Below are 23,109 nucleotides of genomic sequence, written 5' to 3'. Positions count from 1 at the left end.
TTATGTGTGTTAAAGATGAATTTATATAAACTAACTTTTAAATATTTTTCTTTTACAAATAAAATGTAATAAGATATAAGGATTTGGAGAAGGAATAAGTACATAACCTTTAAATAATCGAAAGTAAACAAGTAAATCAATTTAAAAGTAACTAGGAAAAAGTAAATGGTAAAAGAATTATAAAAGAAATTTGTTTTACTCTTTAACTTAATTACTAAAACCGTCGCAGAAATTTCTGCGTACTCTTTTACTGCTGGTTTAGTAATCGAATTGTATTTGAATTATAATTGAGAAATACAAAACATATAATTATTGTGTAAATTTAAAAAGTTACAAAACATGTAATATTAATGTAGTATATATTCAAGATCAATGTGTGCTTTGTGTTATTTTTGTATGTTATATTCTTAGTTTATGCAGTATTGTATCTATATGAGTGGTGTTGTATTTATATTGTCTAAACTAAAACACAGTTATTGAACAGTAGCTGCTGATTTTGCCTTAGTTAAAAAAATGATTAGGTGAGGATTAGACACTCCTTTTTATTATGTGGAATATATAGAACATTGACTAAGTTTAATTGGCGTGTCCAACTGATCGATTACAGATTCTTTAACAAACTTTAAGATTGTCTAGGTAACAACTGTTTTGTCAACTATGTTTACCGATTAATATATTAGAGAAAAAATATTTTGATAATTTCTCTTCTCTGATCGCTGTTAATTATTCTATTGCAGTTGGTAATTGACATGCAAACTTGTCTTTCTCAGTTACAACCTACTCTGATACCAAACTGTTATGGTTTTAGAATGGTTTCTGCTATTTCATTTGTGGATTGATACCAGCTTCAAAGTTTTCATATATGGAGAAAATCGCAGTCAGCGAAGTTGGTTAGTGTGATAGGTGGTATATGGGTGGATATACATATAGCTCATCGAAACATGGTTGGTTTAATAACAAAAGAATGAATCTATACACACTACGTAACCAAAAACACGCACTGTAACACTAACCTGTAAATCCTTCACAAAAATTTCGAGCAACTCTGGTTTGACCTCCCGTAAAAAGTAATCATGTATTGACGATTAAAACTTGCAAACAATAAAAAAATAAATATTGTAAATAAATAGTAAAGGATACATGTATTTATACTTGCATATTGATGGGTATTATGATATTTGTAAATGTGGATACATGTACCATTATACTTTACTTTAAATTAAAAATAAATAAAAGAACATCATTAAAATATTAGCATATTGAATTTGAATTGGTTATTTCTTGTCAATTGATTTTAACAATGTCTATTTTTTGGTAAACTGTCATTTAATACTATTTAGATAAATTATTTAAACTTTGTTTGAAATTTACGATTGTTATATATAGTATTTTATTTGAATTTTTTGTAAAAATATGTTGTTAAATATTTTAAATTTCTTTATAAATATCCACTGACTCTCATGAATATATGTAAATATTTGGATACCCGCACAAATATAAAGAAAAAACAAAATAAATATTTATTCAACTAAAAACTACACTATTCATACCCTAACCACTCCAACGTTGTGACTCCCATATATGTGAACTATTATACATAATACCTAATCTTAAATATGAACGAATCTTCAATCCACAAGGACCTTTGTTATGATAGATCCCTTATTCACGCTTATATGAAGATAGACATTTTTCCATAATTTCAACATCTTAAAACAATTTAAATATACTTTCTTTTCCTAATAATCGATATATTTTTAAAGAACATAATCGTAATTGATATGAAATTTTTAATTTAAACTATAAAGTAAAATGGAGTACTCCAATCTATTTTCGCTCGGCCACGTCCAAATGGATCAAAATTTGTAACCCGCATACTGACTTCTGCTAAATATTTTAATTTTAATTTTAATTTTTAAAATTTATTTATAAATACAAATAAATAAATATTAAAAATATATTTAATTATAAAAATAATTTTAAATTTTTTAAATTTTTAATTAGATTAATTAAAATAATTATTATATTTACATATTTAATTACTCTATTATAATTGGTAATTAAAATGGTAATTAAAAGTTAATTTATAAGTATGAATTTAATTTTACACCATTCTTAAAAGAATACAATATAAAAATTGAAGTTACTTTTATTTTAATTTTATATTTAAGAAAAAAAAAAGTTAATAGACCTGATCGTCTCATCCCCGCCTTGAGATACAATTTGACAGCTTACGCGGACTAAGGGATTAAAAATTTCAGCCAGTCCACTTTATCATCTTTAAATCTATTACAAGTTTTTCAAGCATCTATTATCTTTAAATCTTTAAATCTTTAAATCTATTACAACTTTACCATCTTTAATAAAGAATAAATACATATATCAGAAGCATTACAAACAAAGAAAGTGTAGTGGAGCAACAAAAGCTAAAAATCTATATATGTATGTACGGATATATAATGTTTGGATTATAGGTTGAACCCGTTAGACAATGGGAATGTCAATTGTTTTTGGGCCAAAGCTAGAGTACGGCTGTTACCAACGTATTAGATGCATAACTGGTCTTAGAAATTATAATAATAATAATAATAATAATAATAATAATAAAATAAAAGTTGATTATGTGATTTTTAATTTTTTGAAAAGAGAAAAAGGAAAAAAATCGGGAATTTATTTTAGGGAATACAATGAACAATATTAATGACTAAATCAATAAATCGATTAATGAAACTAGGTTTCACAAACAGAATTACTTGAATTGTAAATTTTAATGACTTAGTAATTACATAAATAATTAAAAAAAAACTAAAACAAATCTTGAAATCAATATATAACTTCACGGCGAGATTACTCCTAAGGACTCATTTCTTTCCTTAAACTAGAAAATATGATAAATAAAAGATTCCATATTGTAAACTCTCTTACTATTTCTACTTTTCTTATGGATAAAAAAAAAAGTATGCTTATGTCAGAAAAAAAAAAAAAAACTTCTTTTCACCTCAATAGATAAGCATTAGTTTAAACTTATTTATTTGTCTATCACATCCTTAACCACTTACATATATAAAACTTACATAATAAGTCAATAATAAAAAAAAAAGTCACAAAGCACTTTTTTGTGGTATACACGATTATGATGAGTTGTAGAATAAAAAATGGCACCAATTCTTGAATGGGTTTTGAAATAGTAAAATGCATAGAATTGTTGAAGTAGATACGTTACTATATTTGAATTGCATGTTGAAGGCAACGGCTACTACTGTGTAGGAGCGTTGGAAAGGGTCTAAAGGAAAAGACAGTTGCTTAGGTAACCAAAATGGAAGTTTACTTATGTTGCCAGGTCAATACAGAAGCTACTTCCAACCAGTAACGGCTACTTAACGTCTATGCTATACATTACAACATATTATTATTATTATTATTATTATTATTTTGCTAATGCTTGATTTGACCCTATCAACTTTATTATTTTATCATATTTGCAATATCCATGCCTGCGTTTTCTTTTTCAAATCATAATTGAGACCAAATTAAAAGTTACACTTTTTATATCTCGATTATCATCATAATCAACCCAGAAACTCATCTTTTTCTTATGTCAAAAACTGGTCCAGAAACTAACTTTTATTACAATTTTTCTTATTCTTAAGTGAACTTTTTACTGTATGTCTGAAACCAACATTAAATATAAACCTTTTATACAAATTTCAGAATCGATATAGAAAATATTTTTTAACCGATATAAATTTTTTTGCTACACTGATTTATCTTTTTTCCATACACTTTTCCACAAATATTTATAAAAAGAGAATAAAACTTATTTGTCAGAAATAATATATTAACTCCACATGAACTAATTTAGTTTGTGAGAAATAATCAGTTTTATTTTCTTCTCGTGAGGATTTTTATTTAGAAAAATATAGGAACGTCGTAGATGGGGTTTTCTTGCTTTTGCCAAGCCTGGTTTTTTCTTTTGACATCGATATATATATATATATCCCAAAAATATTTATGATCATTTATGCAACCGTAACTAATATGAATGAAGTTATTATATACTAATTGAGTTCTACACACGACATTAAGTCTGATGACAAAATAACACAATATAAGACTTCTTCAAATCATACTATTAAGTACGAGCTTTAAATAACTCAGATCCAATTTTAAAAATTTTACTTCATCATTTATATTGTTAATAAATTATTACATCAATTTAAATTGCTTAATTTTTTCTTCAAACTTTTTTTTTAATTTTTTATAATAAACTTTAAAAGTAAATTAATGACGAATTAATTTAAATTATTTTCTGTAATATTTATTTATGTACACCAATTTAAAATTAACGTTTTTTCTGTAAGTAAAAAGTATTTTGGGTATTCACACTATTTTTAAATTTAAATAAAATACAAATTAAAACACTGTATATTAAAACTATATTTAAAGAAAGAAAGACAGACATTGAGAAAATAGTCTAAAATTACATTACATGATTATGTTACGAACTAAAATATAATAAAAATAAAATTTAAGATATTATTTATAAAATTTAAGTCTCTCATTATTATAACCTCTTCCATGAATAATAGTTATGTGATATATAAAGAAAAACACATTTATTTTAAGAGGAAAAGAGGGAACTATAATCAAAAGATGAGATTTTATTTTGTGTTCGTTGTTAGGAAAAATATTCAGAAAATAAATGCTGGATGTATTAAATTTTCTTTATCATAGATAATTCCACGTAACACTATTTTTTATAAAATGAAATAAATTGACATAATATACAATTTTTATAAGTGTTTTTAGATAATAATTATCAAATTAAAGTTTATTATAAATAACATCAAGATTAGAAAATGTTTAATTTAAAAATAATTAACATCTAAAATATCTTACTTAATTTAAAATGTAAGACCCACTTTTGTTTTAAGTAATGGACTCAGCTTTGATGAGTAAGGCTCCATAGTCAGTCCACTTGCTACCTCCATAATCTCTTTCCACCCACTCACTTTCATTCAGTCTTCTTTTCCAAAAATAGTTCACCTTCTTCCTCCCAATTTTGAAGTAGAAGTTCTGCTAGGACAACTGAGAAACCCTCCTTCCAACTGTGAATGTCAGAAAATGATTACTCAAATAATATTAATAATAATATAAATATGAAATAATATAATAATAATTATTAAATCAATAATAATACTAAGACAATATATAAAATAATTAATATTAATCAGAGATCAACAATTATAATAACAATAATAAATAAAAGATAAAAGGTAAGGAGTAGAAATATCCTGGGTTGAGGCACACATAGCGCTATCCTTAGAGAGAAAACGCCTCTACTGCACAGGGCTAAACAACTATATCAATACACAATCATATGTGTTTCTTGTCATATGCGTTCCTCTCCCAAGATACAACAACCCGTCAGATCGATCGAGTGCAGCGAAGGATCTCTGAACCTTATGAACACCACTGTCTTAAAGATAATATAGAGAAGAAAAGAAAAACACTTTTAAGAAAGACTCTAATGTTTGTTATCTTTGTTGTTGTATGCTTCCCCATGCACCTAGGTGGTATTTATAGGTAACAAAAGGAGACAAAGGAGTAAATAGTAATAAGAATACAGTCGTTGGCCATTAAAAGCATTAACCCATAAATTAAAGGTCTATAAAAACTTTAGTAACAGTAAGTTTTTTTATTTTAATTATTTATTTTTTAAATTATAATAAAATATTTCCAACAATCCCCAACATAATTTAAAAAAAAATAAAATAAAATAAAATATATTATCTTTTAAAACAAAATATTGTAGTTCAGTGTAAGGAACCTTCCGGGTCTGACCCTTACACCTAGTGCTTATAAACTTCCACCCGAGAAAATGCAGAGACTTGATTGTCTTGAAATACATCCCCTGTGGTCGGGTTTTAGTAAATAACACATACAATATCGGTGTTCATTATAGGTTCTAATCAGTGGGTGCACGTTACGGCCTTGTGCATGTATCTTGTTTCATGAGTGTCACTTAGAGACTTGCCCATGTCTCACAATGGGGGCCCCACCATCACACTCACTAGGTAAACCCTAAAAGGGTGGTTTGTGACACACACCCCTACAATAATTGTCATTGGGTTTATTAAGAGGTATTTTATAAAATAAGCATAATAATACACATACATCAACCTTATTATTGTCACAATTTATAGTACACCTCGCCATAGGAATGAGACATAAAATTTAATCAAATTATTTGGTGTACTTTAGTCAACAACAACTTCGTTGTTACCCATTGAACTCCATTCCATGGGATCGCCATTCATGTGGAGATGGGTGTCCATTGATGCAACTAATTTATGGGCTATAGTCTCATTCCCCTCGACGACTTAAATTCTTGTTGTTGATGCATCAACCCTTTTATAAGCAGATCTGCAACATTTCTCTCTAACCTGACAAAGTCAAGAGAGATAATATCATGAGTAATTAAGTTTCTAATATATTTTTCTCTCATTCTCATATGTCAATTTTTCAATTTCATTGACATTTTTACTAAAAACTTTAAATATAATAATTTGATTGTTGTTGTTGATGCATCAACCCTTTTATAAGCAGATCTGCAACATTTCTCTCTAACCTGACAAAGTCAAGAGAGATAATATCATGAGTAATTAAGTTTCTAATATATTTTTCTCTCATTCTCATATGTCAATTTATCAATTTCATTGACATTTTTACTAAAAACTTTAAATATAATAATTTGATTGTTAGGATGCATTGGAAAAAAGAATAATTTATGCTTGCATGGTAAATCATGAGAACAATTTTTAACATATTTCCATGATAGTTCACCTCTATCCAAGGTTAAAACTTAACCATAACCAACAATTGATTTTTTTCATCAAAATCAATATCCAATTTACATTAAAAATATCATTCAATAATCTCAAGAAATTGGACATATTGCCATAATATAAGAAACACAAATAATATTACACTAGATGGCAAAATAGTTCTCGAGGTATCACAAACAAATTTAGATAATTTATCATTTGAAGTAAACATCTCTAGAAATTTATCAGAATAAATAACCAAAGATTTTTTTTTTATTCTCATTAAGATGTATATTAACCTTTACAAGACACCCCCACACTTTGAAATATTTTAAATGTGGTTCTTTTTTCTTTCATAACTCATAAAAAGTTTTATCACAACTCTTTATGTTCAAAATATGGTAAGCTGAATATAAAGTTTCACTAATATAATGTTAGGCAAGCTAGAACTTGTAGAATAACATTTACCATATCAAAACATTTTTTTTTCTTTCACTACACCATTATATTAACACCATACACTATATGAAGATGTTACATAATGAATAATACCATGAGTTTCACACAAAACACTCATTTATATATACATGTATTGTCATTTCTCTATTTAATTAATTTTGTACCTCAAAAATTTCATAATTTGAATGGTCTCTAACCAAACTTCTCAACAATTATAATAATAGCATGTCATATATCAATACTTTCAACATATGTGATAATCAAAGAAAAACTACTAAATATTTTGTTATAAGATAAAGGTCCTTAACTCAAACAAGCCATCACAAATATATTATTTACCAACCAAATAACATTATCTATAAATAATAATTTTGAATTCATAAATTTGATAAAGATTATATTTATCATCAGTCATTTTTTTTTCATATCAATATCAAGATAATTTTTTTTTTCTTTGCAAATGCAAAGTTTCACAACTCAAAACAAATTTTAGTATGGCAAACATTTCACCATTATTTTCATATAAAACACTTAAAATATATACATTATATAGAACATCTTTATCAATGGTAAGAATAGACAATATTAAAGCATAAATTAATATAACAACATAAACATTAGCTATAGACATCACAAAAAAAAAAAATTATTCAATGAGCAGGAATATCATTTATCCATAATTTTATTTATTGTTACCAATAGAAATAGAAAAAATTATACACATCAATTTTTAGGCTTAGTTGAAACTGGTTTAATTATAACCATAAGAAACACATTAGTTCACAAAATGTGTTTTGCATTCTTCAACTTTATATTGTTTTTAATTTTAGAATTGAATACAAATGAGTAATCAAAAAATAGAAATAACCAGATATTATTTTTCTCTCTAAGAATGTTAGAAAATGATTACTCAAATAATATTAATAATAATATAAATATGAAATAATATAATAATAATTATTAAATCAATAATAATACTAGGACAATATATAAAACAATTAATTTTAATCAGAGATCAACAATTATAATAACAATAATAAATAAAAGATAAAAGGTAAGGAGTAGAAATATCCTGGGTTGAGGCACGCATAACGCTATTCTTAGAGAGAAAACGCCCCTACTGCACAGGGCTAAACAAATATATCAATACACAATCATATGTGTTTCTTGTCATATGCGTTCCTCTCCCAAGATACAACAACCCGTCAGATCGATCAAGTGCAGCGAAGGATCTCCGAACTTTATGAACACCACTGTCTTAAAGATAATATAGAGAAGAAAAGAAAAACACTTTTAAGAAAGACTCTAGTGTTTGTTATCTTTGTTGTTGTATGCTTCCCCATGCACCTAGGTGGTATTTATAGGTAACAAAAGGAGACAAAGGAGTAAATAGTAATAAGAATACAGTCGTTAGCCATTAAAAGCATTAACCCATAAACTAAAGGTCTATAAAAACTTTAGTAACAGTAAGTTTTTTATTTTAATTATTTATTTTTTAAATTATAATAAAATATTTCCATCAGTGAAAACTGTTTTCTGTTTTTCTCCATGTAAGTTGAGCAAAACCTCCATCTCTTTTCTGTTTCCATTCTGTTATGCAGTTTTGGCCTGATTTTGTTTGTGGTCATGGCCTTAATATTGCTCTTTTGTTCTTGGTTGCCAGCTCCTTAAGTAGTAGTTGTGTCGTTGTGCTCTACTATTGAAGCTCGATTTGCTGAGTTAATCCATGTCCAGGTAAAGGAAGTTAGGGCTTTTTAATGTTTTCGAATCATATTAGTTGTTTTCAGCTCTGGTTTTGTGTTCAAATGCTTGGATGATGATTTTGGTGGTGTGATAATATGATGTATGTGTTTCTGGATGGATTTCTATTGTTGCATGCAAGAGCGAAAGAGAATCTGCTATTCTCACCCAAGTGAGAATCATCTAGCCTAAGCGAGAATAGCAGAGAACTCCATTTTGCCTCTACACGAGTTGTCGCTTAAGCGAGAAGTTTCGCCCAAGCGAGAGTAGGCTCACCTAAGCGAGAAGATCTAGCTTAAGCGAAGGGACCCTATCGCTTGGGCGAAACCTCTTAACTTGAGCGAGAACGAGACAAATTGGTTTTAAGCTCACTGATTTTCCCCTATGGTTGATTGAATTACACTTAAAAGCATGAACCTGTGACTATGTATGTTTGATGTGATATAATGAGACTGAGATATTGATGTGCTTGGTATGAAATGAATTATGAATTAATTTGTTAGTCGTGCATTGACATGAGAATATAATGCTTGAGATTACATGTGGATTTGGTGTGAGAATATGGATGTAGTATGAGCTAAACGTAATTCCATGAGACTCTTGGCAAGATTTCATGGTGGTGTTGTAGTGTATATAATTAGACAAGGATTCAAGTAAGGTTGTATCCTAAAGGTCTAAAGAATCATTCAATCTCTCATAGAGCAGACTGATTTAAGTGGTGAGAGTAGTAGGAGGTCCTAGTCTTTGGGAGCCTTAGATGATCATGGGCTAATCTTGTGCGTGGTAGGGTGAAACCCACCACAAGTGCAAGCATCTAGTGAATCCGATCTTTTTATATTTATCCGGATATTGAATTGGAGGGTCTTGCATTGTTTACCATCACATGCCTTGTATGCTTACTGAACTTTCTCTAAGTAACCCCATAATTCTAACTCTAAATGATTCTCTGAACATCTTTAATTGATACTCATAAGAACGACACTTTTGCTATTCAACAAGAACTGGTTGTCGTAGTAATACTTTAGGTCGTGAGTAAGATAGTTCTTTTCACGCACCTCTTACCCTTCATAAGTATCACTTGTCGTCATCCCGTTGCGCTACTTTGATCAACACACAAAGTCACTTATCTGTTTACTCAAAATGATGCTCCTTTCATGTCTATCGTGACAAGGAATCAATCATCGCTGAGAAACCTTCCTCTAAAACTTCTATGGAACTTGCAAAACCCTTTTGACTCCCCTGTTTATAGCCTTAACATCCTATTTTCTCAACATCGCATCCACCCTTTTTAACCATATGTCTTACTAGTCACTCCGACCTTTGTCAATACTCCTCTCGAACATTCTAAGGACTCTCTTCACACTTGGAAAACTCGCCGCTAAACCTTGATGATATCGCTAACCTGTTTGAAATTTCTTACCTTCATCATGTTTTCACCCTTTAAAACCATAGGCCAAAAAGTCTATCCTCCCTTATCCAACGTTTACCCTTGAACAGTCTATCCTCCCACTTCCTCTCCTTTAAGATTCACCAGACTCGCAGTCATCCTTGTCGTTATATTTAGTATAAGCCACTACTTCTCTAACATCTCCCACACTTCCGTATTTACTTCAAATTCTCAGTAGGAACTATCCAATTAGAAATTATTGGCACAAGTCCTCCTTCAGACACCAATACAAAAGTGAACTATTATTCATTTTCCTTTATCAGATGACTCTGATTCACGTGACACTCTGCCCCCCCCCCCACTATTTAGTTTGATCCGTACTTCATACGCAATCACTGACTTATCTCTTTTAAATCAAAGAACACCACCTTGTTGGTCGTCTCAGCTCATCGGAATGAGATTGAGAAAATAACTAATTCACCCTTGAGACTATGTTCCAACCTTGCAAAGAAAACAATTCAAATTGGGTTTGAATTTAAACGTTTTGATCACCACGAAGGCACCACACACTCGAGCGAATCTTCACTTGGTCGCTACTATAACAAAAACCACCTTTTCAAACTCAGCTCCTTCTTGCAGACAACCATGACTCCTATACCATACTTGCGACATCAAAGAGTGTACGACCCTAAGCGAAGCCAAAACCCATAATCCAATCACCACCTTTGTAACATGTATCTTTTAAATTAAGTCACCTGTGCTGGCCACTTTAGTGCCAATCCTCGCAAACACTCTCATAACTACTCAAAAACTTTTGTTTTCCTTTCCCCTTTCCTCGTGTTGTGACATTACTAATTGTCCTTCCCTACAAGAACAAACTTAACTATGTGTTCTCCTTCTGATGCTTGAAATCGTCCATCTCATATCCAATGTCAATCCCTCCTCTTTTGTAGGCCACTTTACTTAGAACATCCTTTCTCCTCCTAACTTAGGTAACTACTACTGTTGAGAAGACTCGACTACTCCTTTCGGAATTGATCTGGTATATAACTCCTAATATACTCCTTTCTCCTATAACATCATCACACTTGGCTTATCTTCAAAGCTCTGCCTCCCATAAGCTTCCATCTTCACGTCTGCTTTCCATATACAGTTCAGGGCCTCCACCCTCAACCTCAAACCTCCCACACTGTTACCCTTCGAACCTTAGACATGGTCAGGGTGTAAAATCAAGTTGATTTCTCAAACCTTGCCACATGAGCACGCACCGATATCTTCTCATATATTAATCTCTAAGCTCAACTCTTCTTCTAAAACTTGTGGTGTACGATCTTAGAACTTGATCTTGTACCTCTCTCTCAGCCTAAAGCGTTGCTTCTTAACTTTCAACATCATTTCTCAGCCCTCTAAACCAAGACTCAACTTTCATCATCTATCAATATACAATCTTCTACATCTTCGCACCTTTGAGACAAGAGATTTCCTCCTAGGCCCCACCAATCTTTGTAAGGGTGAGTAGGTCAAGTTTCCCTCATCGCTACAGACACAAGACACAAAACACATAGGCATAATAGGACAAACTAGAACATATAAGGCAACACTCCATCATCTACAGACATCCAAACCTTTTGTCTGTCACCCTTCCTTCCCCAAACCTTTAGAATTAAGAAAGGAAAACAACATTTGATCTAGTCATGAGTGTGCACCCTCATCACTTTATCAAGATGTTTTCTGTTCTTAATACTTTTGGTTTCGCTGACAACCTTGACTAGACTTGGTAACTTACGCCCGTGAGGCATGACAAACCCACAACCTGGCTCTGATACCATTAATGTAACGTCCCATTTAATTAATAAACCAAATTAAAAGGAAACATCACGTAGAATAATATGTTAAGCAGTCCTGGAGTACAATCACAACTCCGTACAGTAACCAAGGCACACCACGATGCCAAAATAAAACATAGAGGAATAACGACAAAGTTTTCAAAAAAAGAAGCCCAAAGGCCAGACAATACATCTCTCCCCTAAAAGAAAAGCCCAATCAGCACAAGAAGTCCAGCCCAGGAAGACTATGCAGCAGATTCATCTCTCCCCTGTTGACCACGATTTCCTCTCGCATATGCTCCCATCAATAAATTGATGACCATCGCAAAAGTAGAAGAACAACATACAAGCAATCAAACAAGCAAAGGGTAAGCTAAAGCCAAAAAGATTTTCATCATGCAATCAGGTATACTTTCACAGTCCAATATACATACAACACCCAAGCATGTTCTGACTTTCAAATCAATATACTAAGACTCAACTCGACTCATCCGGATACATATAACTTGGTCAAATTCAGCGGATGCTTGCACTTGTAGTGGATACCTCTGCTCACCCCCGAGCTATGTGTTACAAGTGTTACAATGAATCAATTCCCTCACACACAATGTTAGCCCTTAATGAGTTTCAGGCCTCCTGCTACTCTCACCACAGGAGTCAGTCCGCTCTAAGTGAGACTAACTGACTCCTTAGAGTTTCAGGATGCAATCCTTATCTTGAATCCTTACCGAGTTATATAGATGGGGCACCACCATGGACACCCACTAAAAGGGGCCATGGAATTACATCCCGACCACTGAAGCACGACCCTGAAATCTCACCTAGAGATTCCAAGGAATTACGCACTAACACAAACCAATCATACTCAATCAATCAAGAAAGATTTATCATGCACATAAATCTCATGCCAACCTTTATAACCAAATCCTCATTCATATTCAATGTTGAATCCATTCCAACTCAACATTCTCAATCCATGAATATAGAATTTCACCTCATACCAATATGATGCCATTTTGATACCAACCATTTCATTGAAATCACATGTCAAGATTTATCCAAGCTCATCATTTACAACTCATACACCCTCTTACTCATGCATATTCACTCATCTCATGCTTTAACATAGCAATCCAACTTAACATCACATTATGCAAATGATTTAGGGATTTTAGAAATAAAACTGCAACTTGTGTAAAGCTCAGAAAAATTTTGTATTTATATTCAAATTAAATATGATTGAATCAAGAACCAAATGAAGCGAGAACAACCATAATTGAATAACTATAAAGAAAGTTGTAAACCAAACAAGCAACAAGGTCAATGTTGTCAACAACTAAACTACATTGATCTTGCGATAAAAACTTCTCTCACTACAGAGCTCCGATTCAAGATCGTACCGATCAAAGTCAAAAACTATGTGTTAAGGATCAGCTGTTAAAATATCAGCTCGATCCAACGGTTAATGAAGTATTAAAGTTCATTTTACGCAAAGTGTGCAGTGTTGTCAACAACCAAACTACAGTGACCTTGGGATAAAAACTGCTCTCACTATAGAGCTCTGATTAAAGATCCGACCGGTCAAAGTCAATAATTTTGTGTTAAGAATAAGTTGTTTAAATTTTAGCTCGATCCAACGGTTAACGCAGTAGGAATATTCATTTTACGAAAAGTGTGCAATGCAGAAAAAAAGTAGCGCCACATCAATCAAACATACTCGCACACCATACATTTTTATTCGACCAACAGCCTCATTCAAGCATCACAGTCATACAAACAGACCAAAAATCGGCAAAATAACTTTAAATACATAAACCATAGCTTCCCTTACCTGGAAATAAGCTAGCAAGGACTTCGACACCCAATAGCCGAGCACGACAGCTCACGAAACAGATTTATGAACTGAACAAGATAGTGGAACAGATTTTAAAATGAGTTTACTACGAAACCCTAACTGGAAAATACGAAAATATGCCTAAAGAGGAGAAGTATGAGCTGAGAATAACTTACATGGAGCAAGAAATGAGGTTGAGCTACTTGACCAAGATTGGGGCTAAACTCTAGCAGAGCCTCTTAGGAAAAAGGAGAGTTTGAGAGTACTGTTTCTGCAAGAATGACATAAGTGAGAGGGGTTTGGCTGCCTTAGGGGCCTTGGACACCCTATGGGTCAGCCCTTAGGCCCATTAGATTAGGGGCAGTCCTTTAAAATTTAGGGCAGAAAAAGAGGGTTTTACAGGCAACATCAAACATTATTTCTTTTAAATAAATTTTAAGTCACTAAATTACATACTTTAATTATATATTATCTTTAGTCATTTTTATTAATATCTAAATTGTAATAATTATGTGAGATCTTAATTTTCTAATCTTTAATAACTTTTCCTCTAATATCGTGGTTGTTTGCAATATTTGAAAATTAATTTTGAATCAATCTTCATCTTTCTATTTTTTTACTTTTGTGTTAGAAGTCTCGACGAGAGATAAGACGACAATTTTATATAAATGAGATGCAAACCTCACCTTACAAGTCAATTTGTGAAGTTGAATTAGTTTTAAAATCCACTATTTAACATGATATCAGTCTTATTGTTTAAAAAAATTTATCATAACGAACCGATGCATTATTATTATAACTAAAATGTACAATAGTTAAGGCTTATTGTTCTATCATTATTAGTATATATATAAACATACAACATTGATAACCTCGAAATAATTACAACCATATATCGCAAGAATATTTCAAAATTTCTAACGTTTGCATTAGTAAATTCTTCGAAACTATAAACTATATATCAAGTAACTAACAAATATAAGAAATCAAACTAACTAAAGGATTCTAAGTGTCTACCATTACTGCACAAACTTCATAAATATTAAGCTTACATCGACTACAAATAATAAAATGAAATAAAATTTCTAAAACATTCTACAAAAAATGTAATTTCGCTTAAAATTATTCTCTTAACATCCACTAAAAAATATTTAACTTTTATTCTCATGATAAACCATCAATGAAACTGTGGATTATAATATAACTATAAAACTGTGGCTTAAATCTGTTACATATTTTTTCTTGTTATGGTATATGAAATGAAAAATAAAATAAAATCAAAGAGCAACAAATTTTGTGTATAGTGTTAGTGTACATGAGGTGAGACACATTTGGCGCCAAAACTCAGCGGGTTTGGGATATATTGTACGCTTTAAATTAATAATTGAGGATATTTATTAGAGAGGGGAATACGGTGCCGTACGTTACTAGCGAAGGAAGCAAAAGCTAGATTCTCAGAGGATAGAACTGTGAAGCACATGGTCTCACACCGCATTAATAGACAGAAGTGGATGCCAACCTGGAACTTGTCGTACAGGTGAGGCAGAAATTATTAAAGACTAAATTTTAAATTTCTCAGTATCTACTTAAAAATTAAGAAAAGAAACTACTAGGGATGTTACCATAACACCCCTATCTTATTATCCGACACGTGTCCAATTGTTTGGTTTTTCCGTCATTTTTGTACCCTTTAGTATTTCTTTTTCCAGTTGAAAACGTTTTATATTAAAATTACTGTTGTGTCCTTCTATTCTGTTCTGCCATGAATTCATGTTTGGGTTTTTTTGAAATTTCACAACATTTTGTAATGGCGGCAACACCGTAGATAGTGTGATGGATTTCTTTCAAAGCTTCTCTGCAGGTTCAGATTTCAAATCACATTTCTGCTTTCCTTCCTCTTTCTTCCTCCTTCTTCCTCTGCTTCGTCTCATTTCTTCTTTTCTACTTCTTCTTCTTCTATCCACTACATTTGTTGGTCTTTTAAAGGCATTTTTTTGGGACAGTGGTTGTCGTGCAGTGCTTCTGTAGAAGGTGTGTCCGTTTTGAGTTGTGAGTTATTTTTTGTGTAGGGTTTTGATTGATCTTTTAAGGGTTTAAGGTTTTGATCGTTTTGTTTAATCTGGAGTTCCGTTCGTATGTTGGTTGAGGGTTTGCGACAATTTGTGGTTCTGGTTTTGGTTTTGGTTTTGTTTGTGATTTCGTGTTTGGGTTTAGGGTTGTGGGTTATGGGTTGTGAATTCTATTTTTTGTTGTTGCTTATTTTTGTTTTGTAGTTATTTATTTACACTCTTTATTTGCAATTGCTTCAAATATTCTACTATAAGTTTGCTTTCTATTTCATTTTCGTAGTGTATATTCAAATGGGTATGGTTTTTTGTTTAGGATTTCTGTTTGGTTGGAATGTGTACTGTGTTTCTATTTTATTTCATTTTTATGGAATTTTTCATTTTGGTTCTTGATCTCCATTATTCCTATGGAAAAAAGTTTTTGTCTTTGTGAATGAGTATTTTATTTTTTACTTTTGGTTTTGGACTGTTGTTTGGTTAGAAGAAATTTTGGTATTCGTAAGTGGTATGGTTGAAATGTGCGTTTTATCGTTTGGATTGTGAATCTGTGTTGTGTTGGGGTTTTAGTGTTTAGCATTCAATTTTTGTGGTTTGATGTTTTAGCATTTACCGTATAGTTTATGGGAGGATTTAGATGGTTTGATGTTGATTTTTTTCTTTAAGTGCATAACTGCATTTGGGAGGGTTGTTATGTTCCATTTTACTTTAGTTGATTTTTTTGGTATTGAAACCCTTTGTATTTGTTTTCATCTAGCAAAATGGTTAAATTTTGGGACTCTTGTGTAGTTAGGTTCATCTTGGGATTGGGTCTGTGGTTGTCTTTCATTTTATGACTGTGTTAATGTTTGTGTACAACTATGTGTTATGGTTATGTTATCAATATTTACGTTTTATGTTATATGGGTAAGTTTGGTTTAGCTTAAATATATGCATTTAATTTGTTATTGATACAACTTTTCTTATTTTCAGTTGCTTTAGTTAAGCTTTGGGGTAGTTAATTTTTGCTCTCCTATTGAATACTTTCCAATTTAAGTCTGTGGATTTTATTATGTGTCATTGATTCTTTTATGTGGTTTTTAGCAGGTGAGGTTTTGGAGAGGTGATGAAGGAGAGGAAGTGATTAAAGTTGAAACTGAAAGTAGTCAAAATTTTCTGTGTTCAGGTTTGTTAATGTCTTTCCAGCATAATGTATGTATCACATGAATTGTGCTTACACATTTGTTAAATATTTTTAAGATTATGAGATTAATGAAATGATTTATACTCTAATTATGTGACAAAGTCAAGCTATATGGACAACAGATTCTCTTGGAGATAAACATAATGCTTTGCATGATCCAACGGTAATAGCTGGTGCACCTGCTTTACTTCCCAAATCAGGATCCAGCTCCTTAAAAGAGAAAGAACGTGTCACTGACCGTGTAAGTAAAAGTTGTCACTGGTCACAATAATGGCAATTTTTCTTATTCCATTTCTTTAATACAATTGTGCTTCCTCAAATTTGCTTTTCAATTTAGCAACGCAGGAAACATATAGTTGATAAACTCAATGCCTTACATGAATTGCTTCCAAATCCAACAGAGGTAATATGTTGTTTATGAATAAACATTGGTCAATCAAAAGTAGTTATGTATACTATGTTGTCGATTTATCATTAATACTATAATATCGTGATCACCTACTCAAACTGAATCACCAAAAATGGTAATGAAATGTTTCTTAGTGTTTAAACTATGAATATCTCCAGACAATGTCATTAATAAAACATTGTCAGAAAATTTTACTTTTTGTACAGTTTAGAGTTATATTTACATAGCTGCATTCCCATGTCTTATATTTACTTGCTGAACTGGATTTTAACTTGTAAGGAAGTCAAGCGTAGATACTGTACGATATTATTGACTATGTCAAATATTTACAGCATTAAATAAAGGTACCTATTAGCTCTTAATATTCTGATTATTATTGTCATGTTACACTTAATGTCACAAGAGACATGCATAATAGACGTTCTCTAAATATTACAATGTGGACTAATCATGCGTATGACAGGCAGTTCAAGAGGCTGTCAACAATGGAAATTTCAGATTTTGGATGTTTTCTCATTATGACCTGTGGAGTGGTTCTTTTGCAGCGGACAGGTAAAGTGGTTTTCTGCTTCCATGAGTATATGTAATATCATTTCTTTTTTGTATTGTTCAAGTTTAATATTATGCTAATTATGTTTTGTTAATCTTTTCAAATGTGCTGCAACAGATATCAGCTTAATATATCATATGATCCGTGGTCAAGGAACAATAAAGCTGTATGTGGTCTACAATGTTTTAGAGGTGAGCATAAATTTATTAGTCTGGATTATGGTGAATAATTAGCTCTCCAAACTGCCAGATATCAACCAACGTGAATATTTATGTGTTGTTAAGTTTAATTTTTATTCATTATCAGGATATAATTTTTAGACTATCAACTAATTAAAAAACACCCTAGATAGGATATGACCTTTCAAGTAATTGTTTCTGAAGTAAATAATTTTTTATCCTATGCAGCAATTCATGATTGGATGAAAGTGTAAAAGTCTCAGTACATTCTAATAAAATTTTATTTATAGGGTTTATGCAAGCAAGATCTTGTGGTGACAAATTAAGGAATTTCAAAGAATATGGAAGGATAAAATTTTGGTTTGTAATTAATTTCTGTACCGTGAAACTGTGACATCAGATGAGATAAAATATTTCTGTATTTGGAAATTTTACTATCTCCTTAAATAGCAGAGTTGTATTGGGGTAGACTAGATAATGAAAATGTGATGAAAGAAGTAGGATGAATGCTGTGTGAATGATTTTGTAATAGCTTTTCAAAACATGCATACGGGTATTCAGTAGCCTTCTGGTATTGAAGCATAATGTTATATCTTATTGTTTTAAGTTACGGATTGAATGCATAAGGTTGACTCATAATGCTCAAAATGTTACTTATACTGTTAATTTGTAACTGATCTTCCAACTTTTGCAGATATTTGATAAACTATGTCAAAGTTTTAATGGGGATGTGTTGCAAACGTTATTTCTTTCTGCCGAAGGACTTGCGAATTGCCCCCAAGAAAGCATTAGATTCTGGATTTGGAGATTTGGAGATCTGCTATAACTAATGAGATTGTTCTTTGAAGGAACAAAGTGGAAGTAGATTGCAAGAAGTTATAAACCAATCCTTATTGTTTTATTAACTACTATCATTTTGCCATGCAAATCAAGTTGAAATATTCATTCACAGCAATTTTAGATTCGCTGGCTCATAAGGTATTTTTTTCCTCCCTTATTTTAGATTTTAGATAAACATACTTCATGAATTTAAGTCCTTTTAGGTTTGTAGATGTGATACAAGTGCAGCTTAAGTTCTTTTTTTATTGATTAAACATAAAATAAAGTCAATTGAACTGAATGCAACTTATGTTTTTATGTGCTCATTAAGTTGTTCAATTCCCATAAACCCTCTTATTTTAATACTTTCAGGTGTCAATGGTATCAAGGTTGAAGCATGAAAATTTTGTTTAGTTGCTTGGATATTGCATTGATGGAATCTCCAGTATTCTTGCTTTTGAGTTTACATCTAATGGATCCCATCATGATATTTCCACATCTATGGGGTGCTAAAATAATTGGCAATACATAATTGTTGTATGCTATTAAATGGGCTTTACTCACTCTCCAATTACCATTCACTTAACTTGGTTACGGGCTTCCAATTTAACACATTGTTTTTTTTTTTTCTAATGGATTCCTTTTTCTTTGTTTGCATACTTTTTCTATGGAGTGTCAGTAAAGACGAAAATATTCCTCTGTTTTATCTATATACTTTTTCCATGTGACCTATATTTCAAGTAATGATTCAAAGTTATTGTTCTTTTAGTAGCTATACATTTTAATTATCTTTATACTACTATCAACAAATTTGGAAAATTTTTAATATGTTTCCTCTTCAAACTTTACATTCCTCTTACTTTATGAATTAGTTGTTTTTAAAGTCATTATTGGAGCACAAAAAAATTACAATAAATCATTGCAGAAACACTTCCAAAGCTTCATGGTAATTTTTTTAATATGTAATCTTTTACTTTTTTTTATGTACTTTAGTTGTCATTTGCCATTGTTATATTAAAAAATAGGCTAAAATCTTATTCGTTTTATCTTCTTAGGAGTCTCTTTATCCTCTTTTAGACCATGAAATGGGCAAAACTTACTAATTAACAAATTTGATTTTGTCTAACGCTGCAATAGTTAACCAGGTACCCACTAGATTATTTGCAGGGCAAGAAGCATATGTCATTGGTATGTATGTATTGCTTTCAAACTTCATCTTCTCCAAGTTGATCAAAGTTATACTTACTCATATGGGGTTTTCCTTTCATGAGAATGCTATGTATTTGTGGTATAAATTTAGTTTTTCTTTTTTCAAATCATGAATTTTACTAATTCATTTTATTAACTTTTACTTATTATATTGGTACATTTTAACAGCAAAACCTGTAATGCTTTTTAGGGTTTGTGGTTTTGTTTCATTTTTCTGTATGTGCTAACGCTTTTTTCTTTAAATTGTTAGTGACTTCAAGGTTAGTGTTTTCTTTAGAAACATTTGATTTTTTATTTCAATTTATGTTTATTCAATTTTCTAGGTTTTCTTATTCCCTTTACAATTTTTAAGTTATGTTGTTTTCAGAGAGGAGGATCATGTTTGTATGTGCTAAACTTGGGAAAACCAGGTAATACTATGGACTTTCCTTTTGGTTGTTCTTTATTTGCATTTAGTTACATTAAAATTTGTTGCTTTCTTTTAATTTTAACCATCACAAAGAAGAAAAGTTTATTTTTTTAAAGCTTAGGAGTAAGTGTTTTCTTCATTCATGTTTGATTTTTATTTCAAATAAGAATACCCAATTTGTGTGTTCTAAACTCAGAGAGAATAAGGTAATAGTATGGGTTTTTGTTTTAGTTGATCTTTATTTGCATTTAGTTATATCAAGTGCCTTCTTTTAGTATTTAACCATCATAGACCATTGTGGTTTTGTATTTATTTTATCCATGGGCTTTTTTTTATAGTATGTGATTGTATAATTAGCTCTTAAAGGTATTTGATGATAGCATAATTGTAATAACCCATTGTCATGCAAATTCCATGATAGTTTTGATCTCTTCCATGATTTAATCTATTCAAATGCCCATTATATGAAATATTATTATAACTATGATTATAACTATGATCATAATAAAAAATAAATAAAGAACAACCATCTATCATCTTTAATAATTATTTGTATTATTAATAGTATTGCTATTATTACCTATAATATTGATATTATTATTTTAAGTATTGGATACAGGTACAAAATTTTTCAGAATTTATATATTTGGATTGATTTGAGTTTTTATGCTCAATATGCGCAGGGAGAAATATCAAGCAGGATTAACTATTCAGGATTAGCTTTAAGGTGAGTTATGATTACTTTAGTTAGGTTTTGTGATAACCTTGAGTTATTCCTTGAAATTACTAAGAGACTAATTTCAATAGCTTAATTTTCCTTTTATTGCATCTTTAAATTTATTGATATGTTTACATGGTAAAATAGTTTATTGCTTTTTTTCAAATCTTGGTTAGGTAGGTGCTACCACTGACAACATTGAAGAAAGTTGTGCAACCTTGCTAATCATGCCTTGGGATTGGTAGCTTCCTTTGATGACTATTCATCGAATTAATAAGTGCACTGAAGGCTGGTACTACATTTTTGTTGATAGTAATTAGAGCTCTTTGTCATTACATTTGTGCCAAAGGGTAAAGTGTATCGAGGGCTTTGTATATTTACACATAACCCCCTAATTATATTTCTGCTAATTTATATTTACATATAATCTCTGTAATTATACTGTATCTACACCTTTAGATTTTCAATTGAAACTGCTAATTGCAATTCCTTTTAGATTCTAACCAATTTGGTAGTTCATTATTTTGATTATATTCCACTTTTGCATAGATGTAGAATTGTTTGGTTTTTATTAGCTTTTTTTCTTGAATTGTTGAACTCTGTTGGATTCTATGTAAATTAATTTCAATCTTAATTTCTCTAATTCTTTATAGTAGTAGTTAGCCGTGAGTTTACAAAATTGTAAGCAGATGAACTGAAATTTACAAGATAGATAATTCAATATCTTTGTGCTCTCACGTGATCTCTAAAAAAGCTCTCAATTCATGCTAGACACTATCACATAATATATGGTTGTGTGTTAATCCATTAATATGATGCTTTTAATAACTGAAACACCAAAGTTCAAATGTAGATTGATATTAATTTTTTAAATACAATAAAAAAATTTAAATTGTTTTTAAAATTTTAATCATAATAAATATTTATGTTAATTAAATATTTGATTTTTCCACTCCCACACGGTCTATGGTTGTACAAATTGATATGGAAAAGTGTACAATAATTCTTAAAAACATGATAAGTATATGATTGATATTATGTGAATCTAAATTAAAATCATATGTATTAAATTTTGTCAACATATTTTTTTTTAAATTATTGTTATCATAAAAATACTACTGCTATATAAATTAGATAATACATTATTAAGTATCTTCAAGTATCAAACACGGATATATATTATACACGATAAATGATCCAAATTGAAATATCGGTATGTTATAATATATGATATATTAAACATTAAGTATACTATCATATTAAACACAATTAAATTAATATGTTAAATTTTAAAATCAAAACTCAATCTTTTAATTTACATAACAACATTACTATTTGGAAAACAGTTACAATAACTAAAATCTATCATCTTTTACTTTTACTATTTAATTTTAATTAATTTATAATAAAAAATAAATAAAGAACAATCATCTATCATCTTTAATAATTATTTGTATTATTAATAGTATTGCTATTATTACCTATAATATTGATATT

General features: G+C 30.4%; 1 protein-coding gene across 21 annotated transcripts; it reads left to right on the top strand.

Annotated features, from left to right (window-relative positions):
- The first annotated feature begins 15,944 nt into the window (after nt 1-15,944).
- Nucleotides 15,945-22,119, top strand: LOC146884776 (protein POLLEN DEFECTIVE IN GUIDANCE 1-like). 21 transcript variants are annotated; one of them, XM_085675727.1, is made up of 11 exons: nt 15,945-16,104; nt 17,223-17,301; nt 17,442-17,560; nt 17,665-17,722; nt 18,008-18,072; nt 18,192-18,280; nt 18,396-18,469; nt 19,152-19,435; nt 19,649-20,895; nt 21,578-21,621; nt 21,789-22,119. In XM_085675727.1, exons 6-8 carry the CDS (start codon nt 18,214-18,216, stop codon nt 19,281-19,283), a joined length of 273 nt encoding a protein of 90 aa, XP_085531853.1. In that variant the 5' UTR covers nt 15,945-16,104; nt 17,223-17,301; nt 17,442-17,560; nt 17,665-17,722; nt 18,008-18,072; nt 18,192-18,213; the 3' UTR covers nt 19,284-19,435; nt 19,649-20,895; nt 21,578-21,621; nt 21,789-22,119. The 21 variants fall into 21 exon arrangements, with proteins under 21 accessions (XP_085531853.1, XP_085531851.1, XP_085531849.1 ...); XM_085675725.1 differs by having other exon boundaries at nt 17,657-17,722; XM_085675723.1 differs by lacking the exon at nt 18,008-18,072.
- Nucleotides 22,120-23,109: the final 990 nt, after the last annotated feature.

Source organism: Vigna unguiculata, chromosome 7, assembly GCF_037176805.1.
Source record: "Vigna unguiculata cultivar grain cowpea cultivar isolate G323 ecotype 2 chromosome 7, ASM3717680v1, whole genome shotgun sequence".
NCBI lineage: Eukaryota > Viridiplantae > Streptophyta > Magnoliopsida > Fabales > Fabaceae > Vigna > Vigna unguiculata.
Note: the sequence above shows the minus strand (reverse complement) of the source record. Positions and strands in the feature narration are given on the sequence as shown.

Bases quoted from the DNA above. Each gene is read 5' to 3' on its own strand.
- LOC146884776 (XM_085675714.1), top strand. From the start codon at position 18,136: ATGCATAATAGACGTTCTCTAAATATTACAATGTGGACTAATCATGCG. The intron at 18,281-18,395 runs GTAAAGTGGTTT...GTGCTGCAACAG, and splicing joins GGTTCTTTTGCAGCGGACAG to ATATCAGCTTAATATATCAT. The intron at 18,470-19,151 runs GTGAGCATAAAT...CAACTTTTGCAG, and splicing joins TGGTCTACAATGTTTTAGAG to ATATTTGATAAACTATGTCA.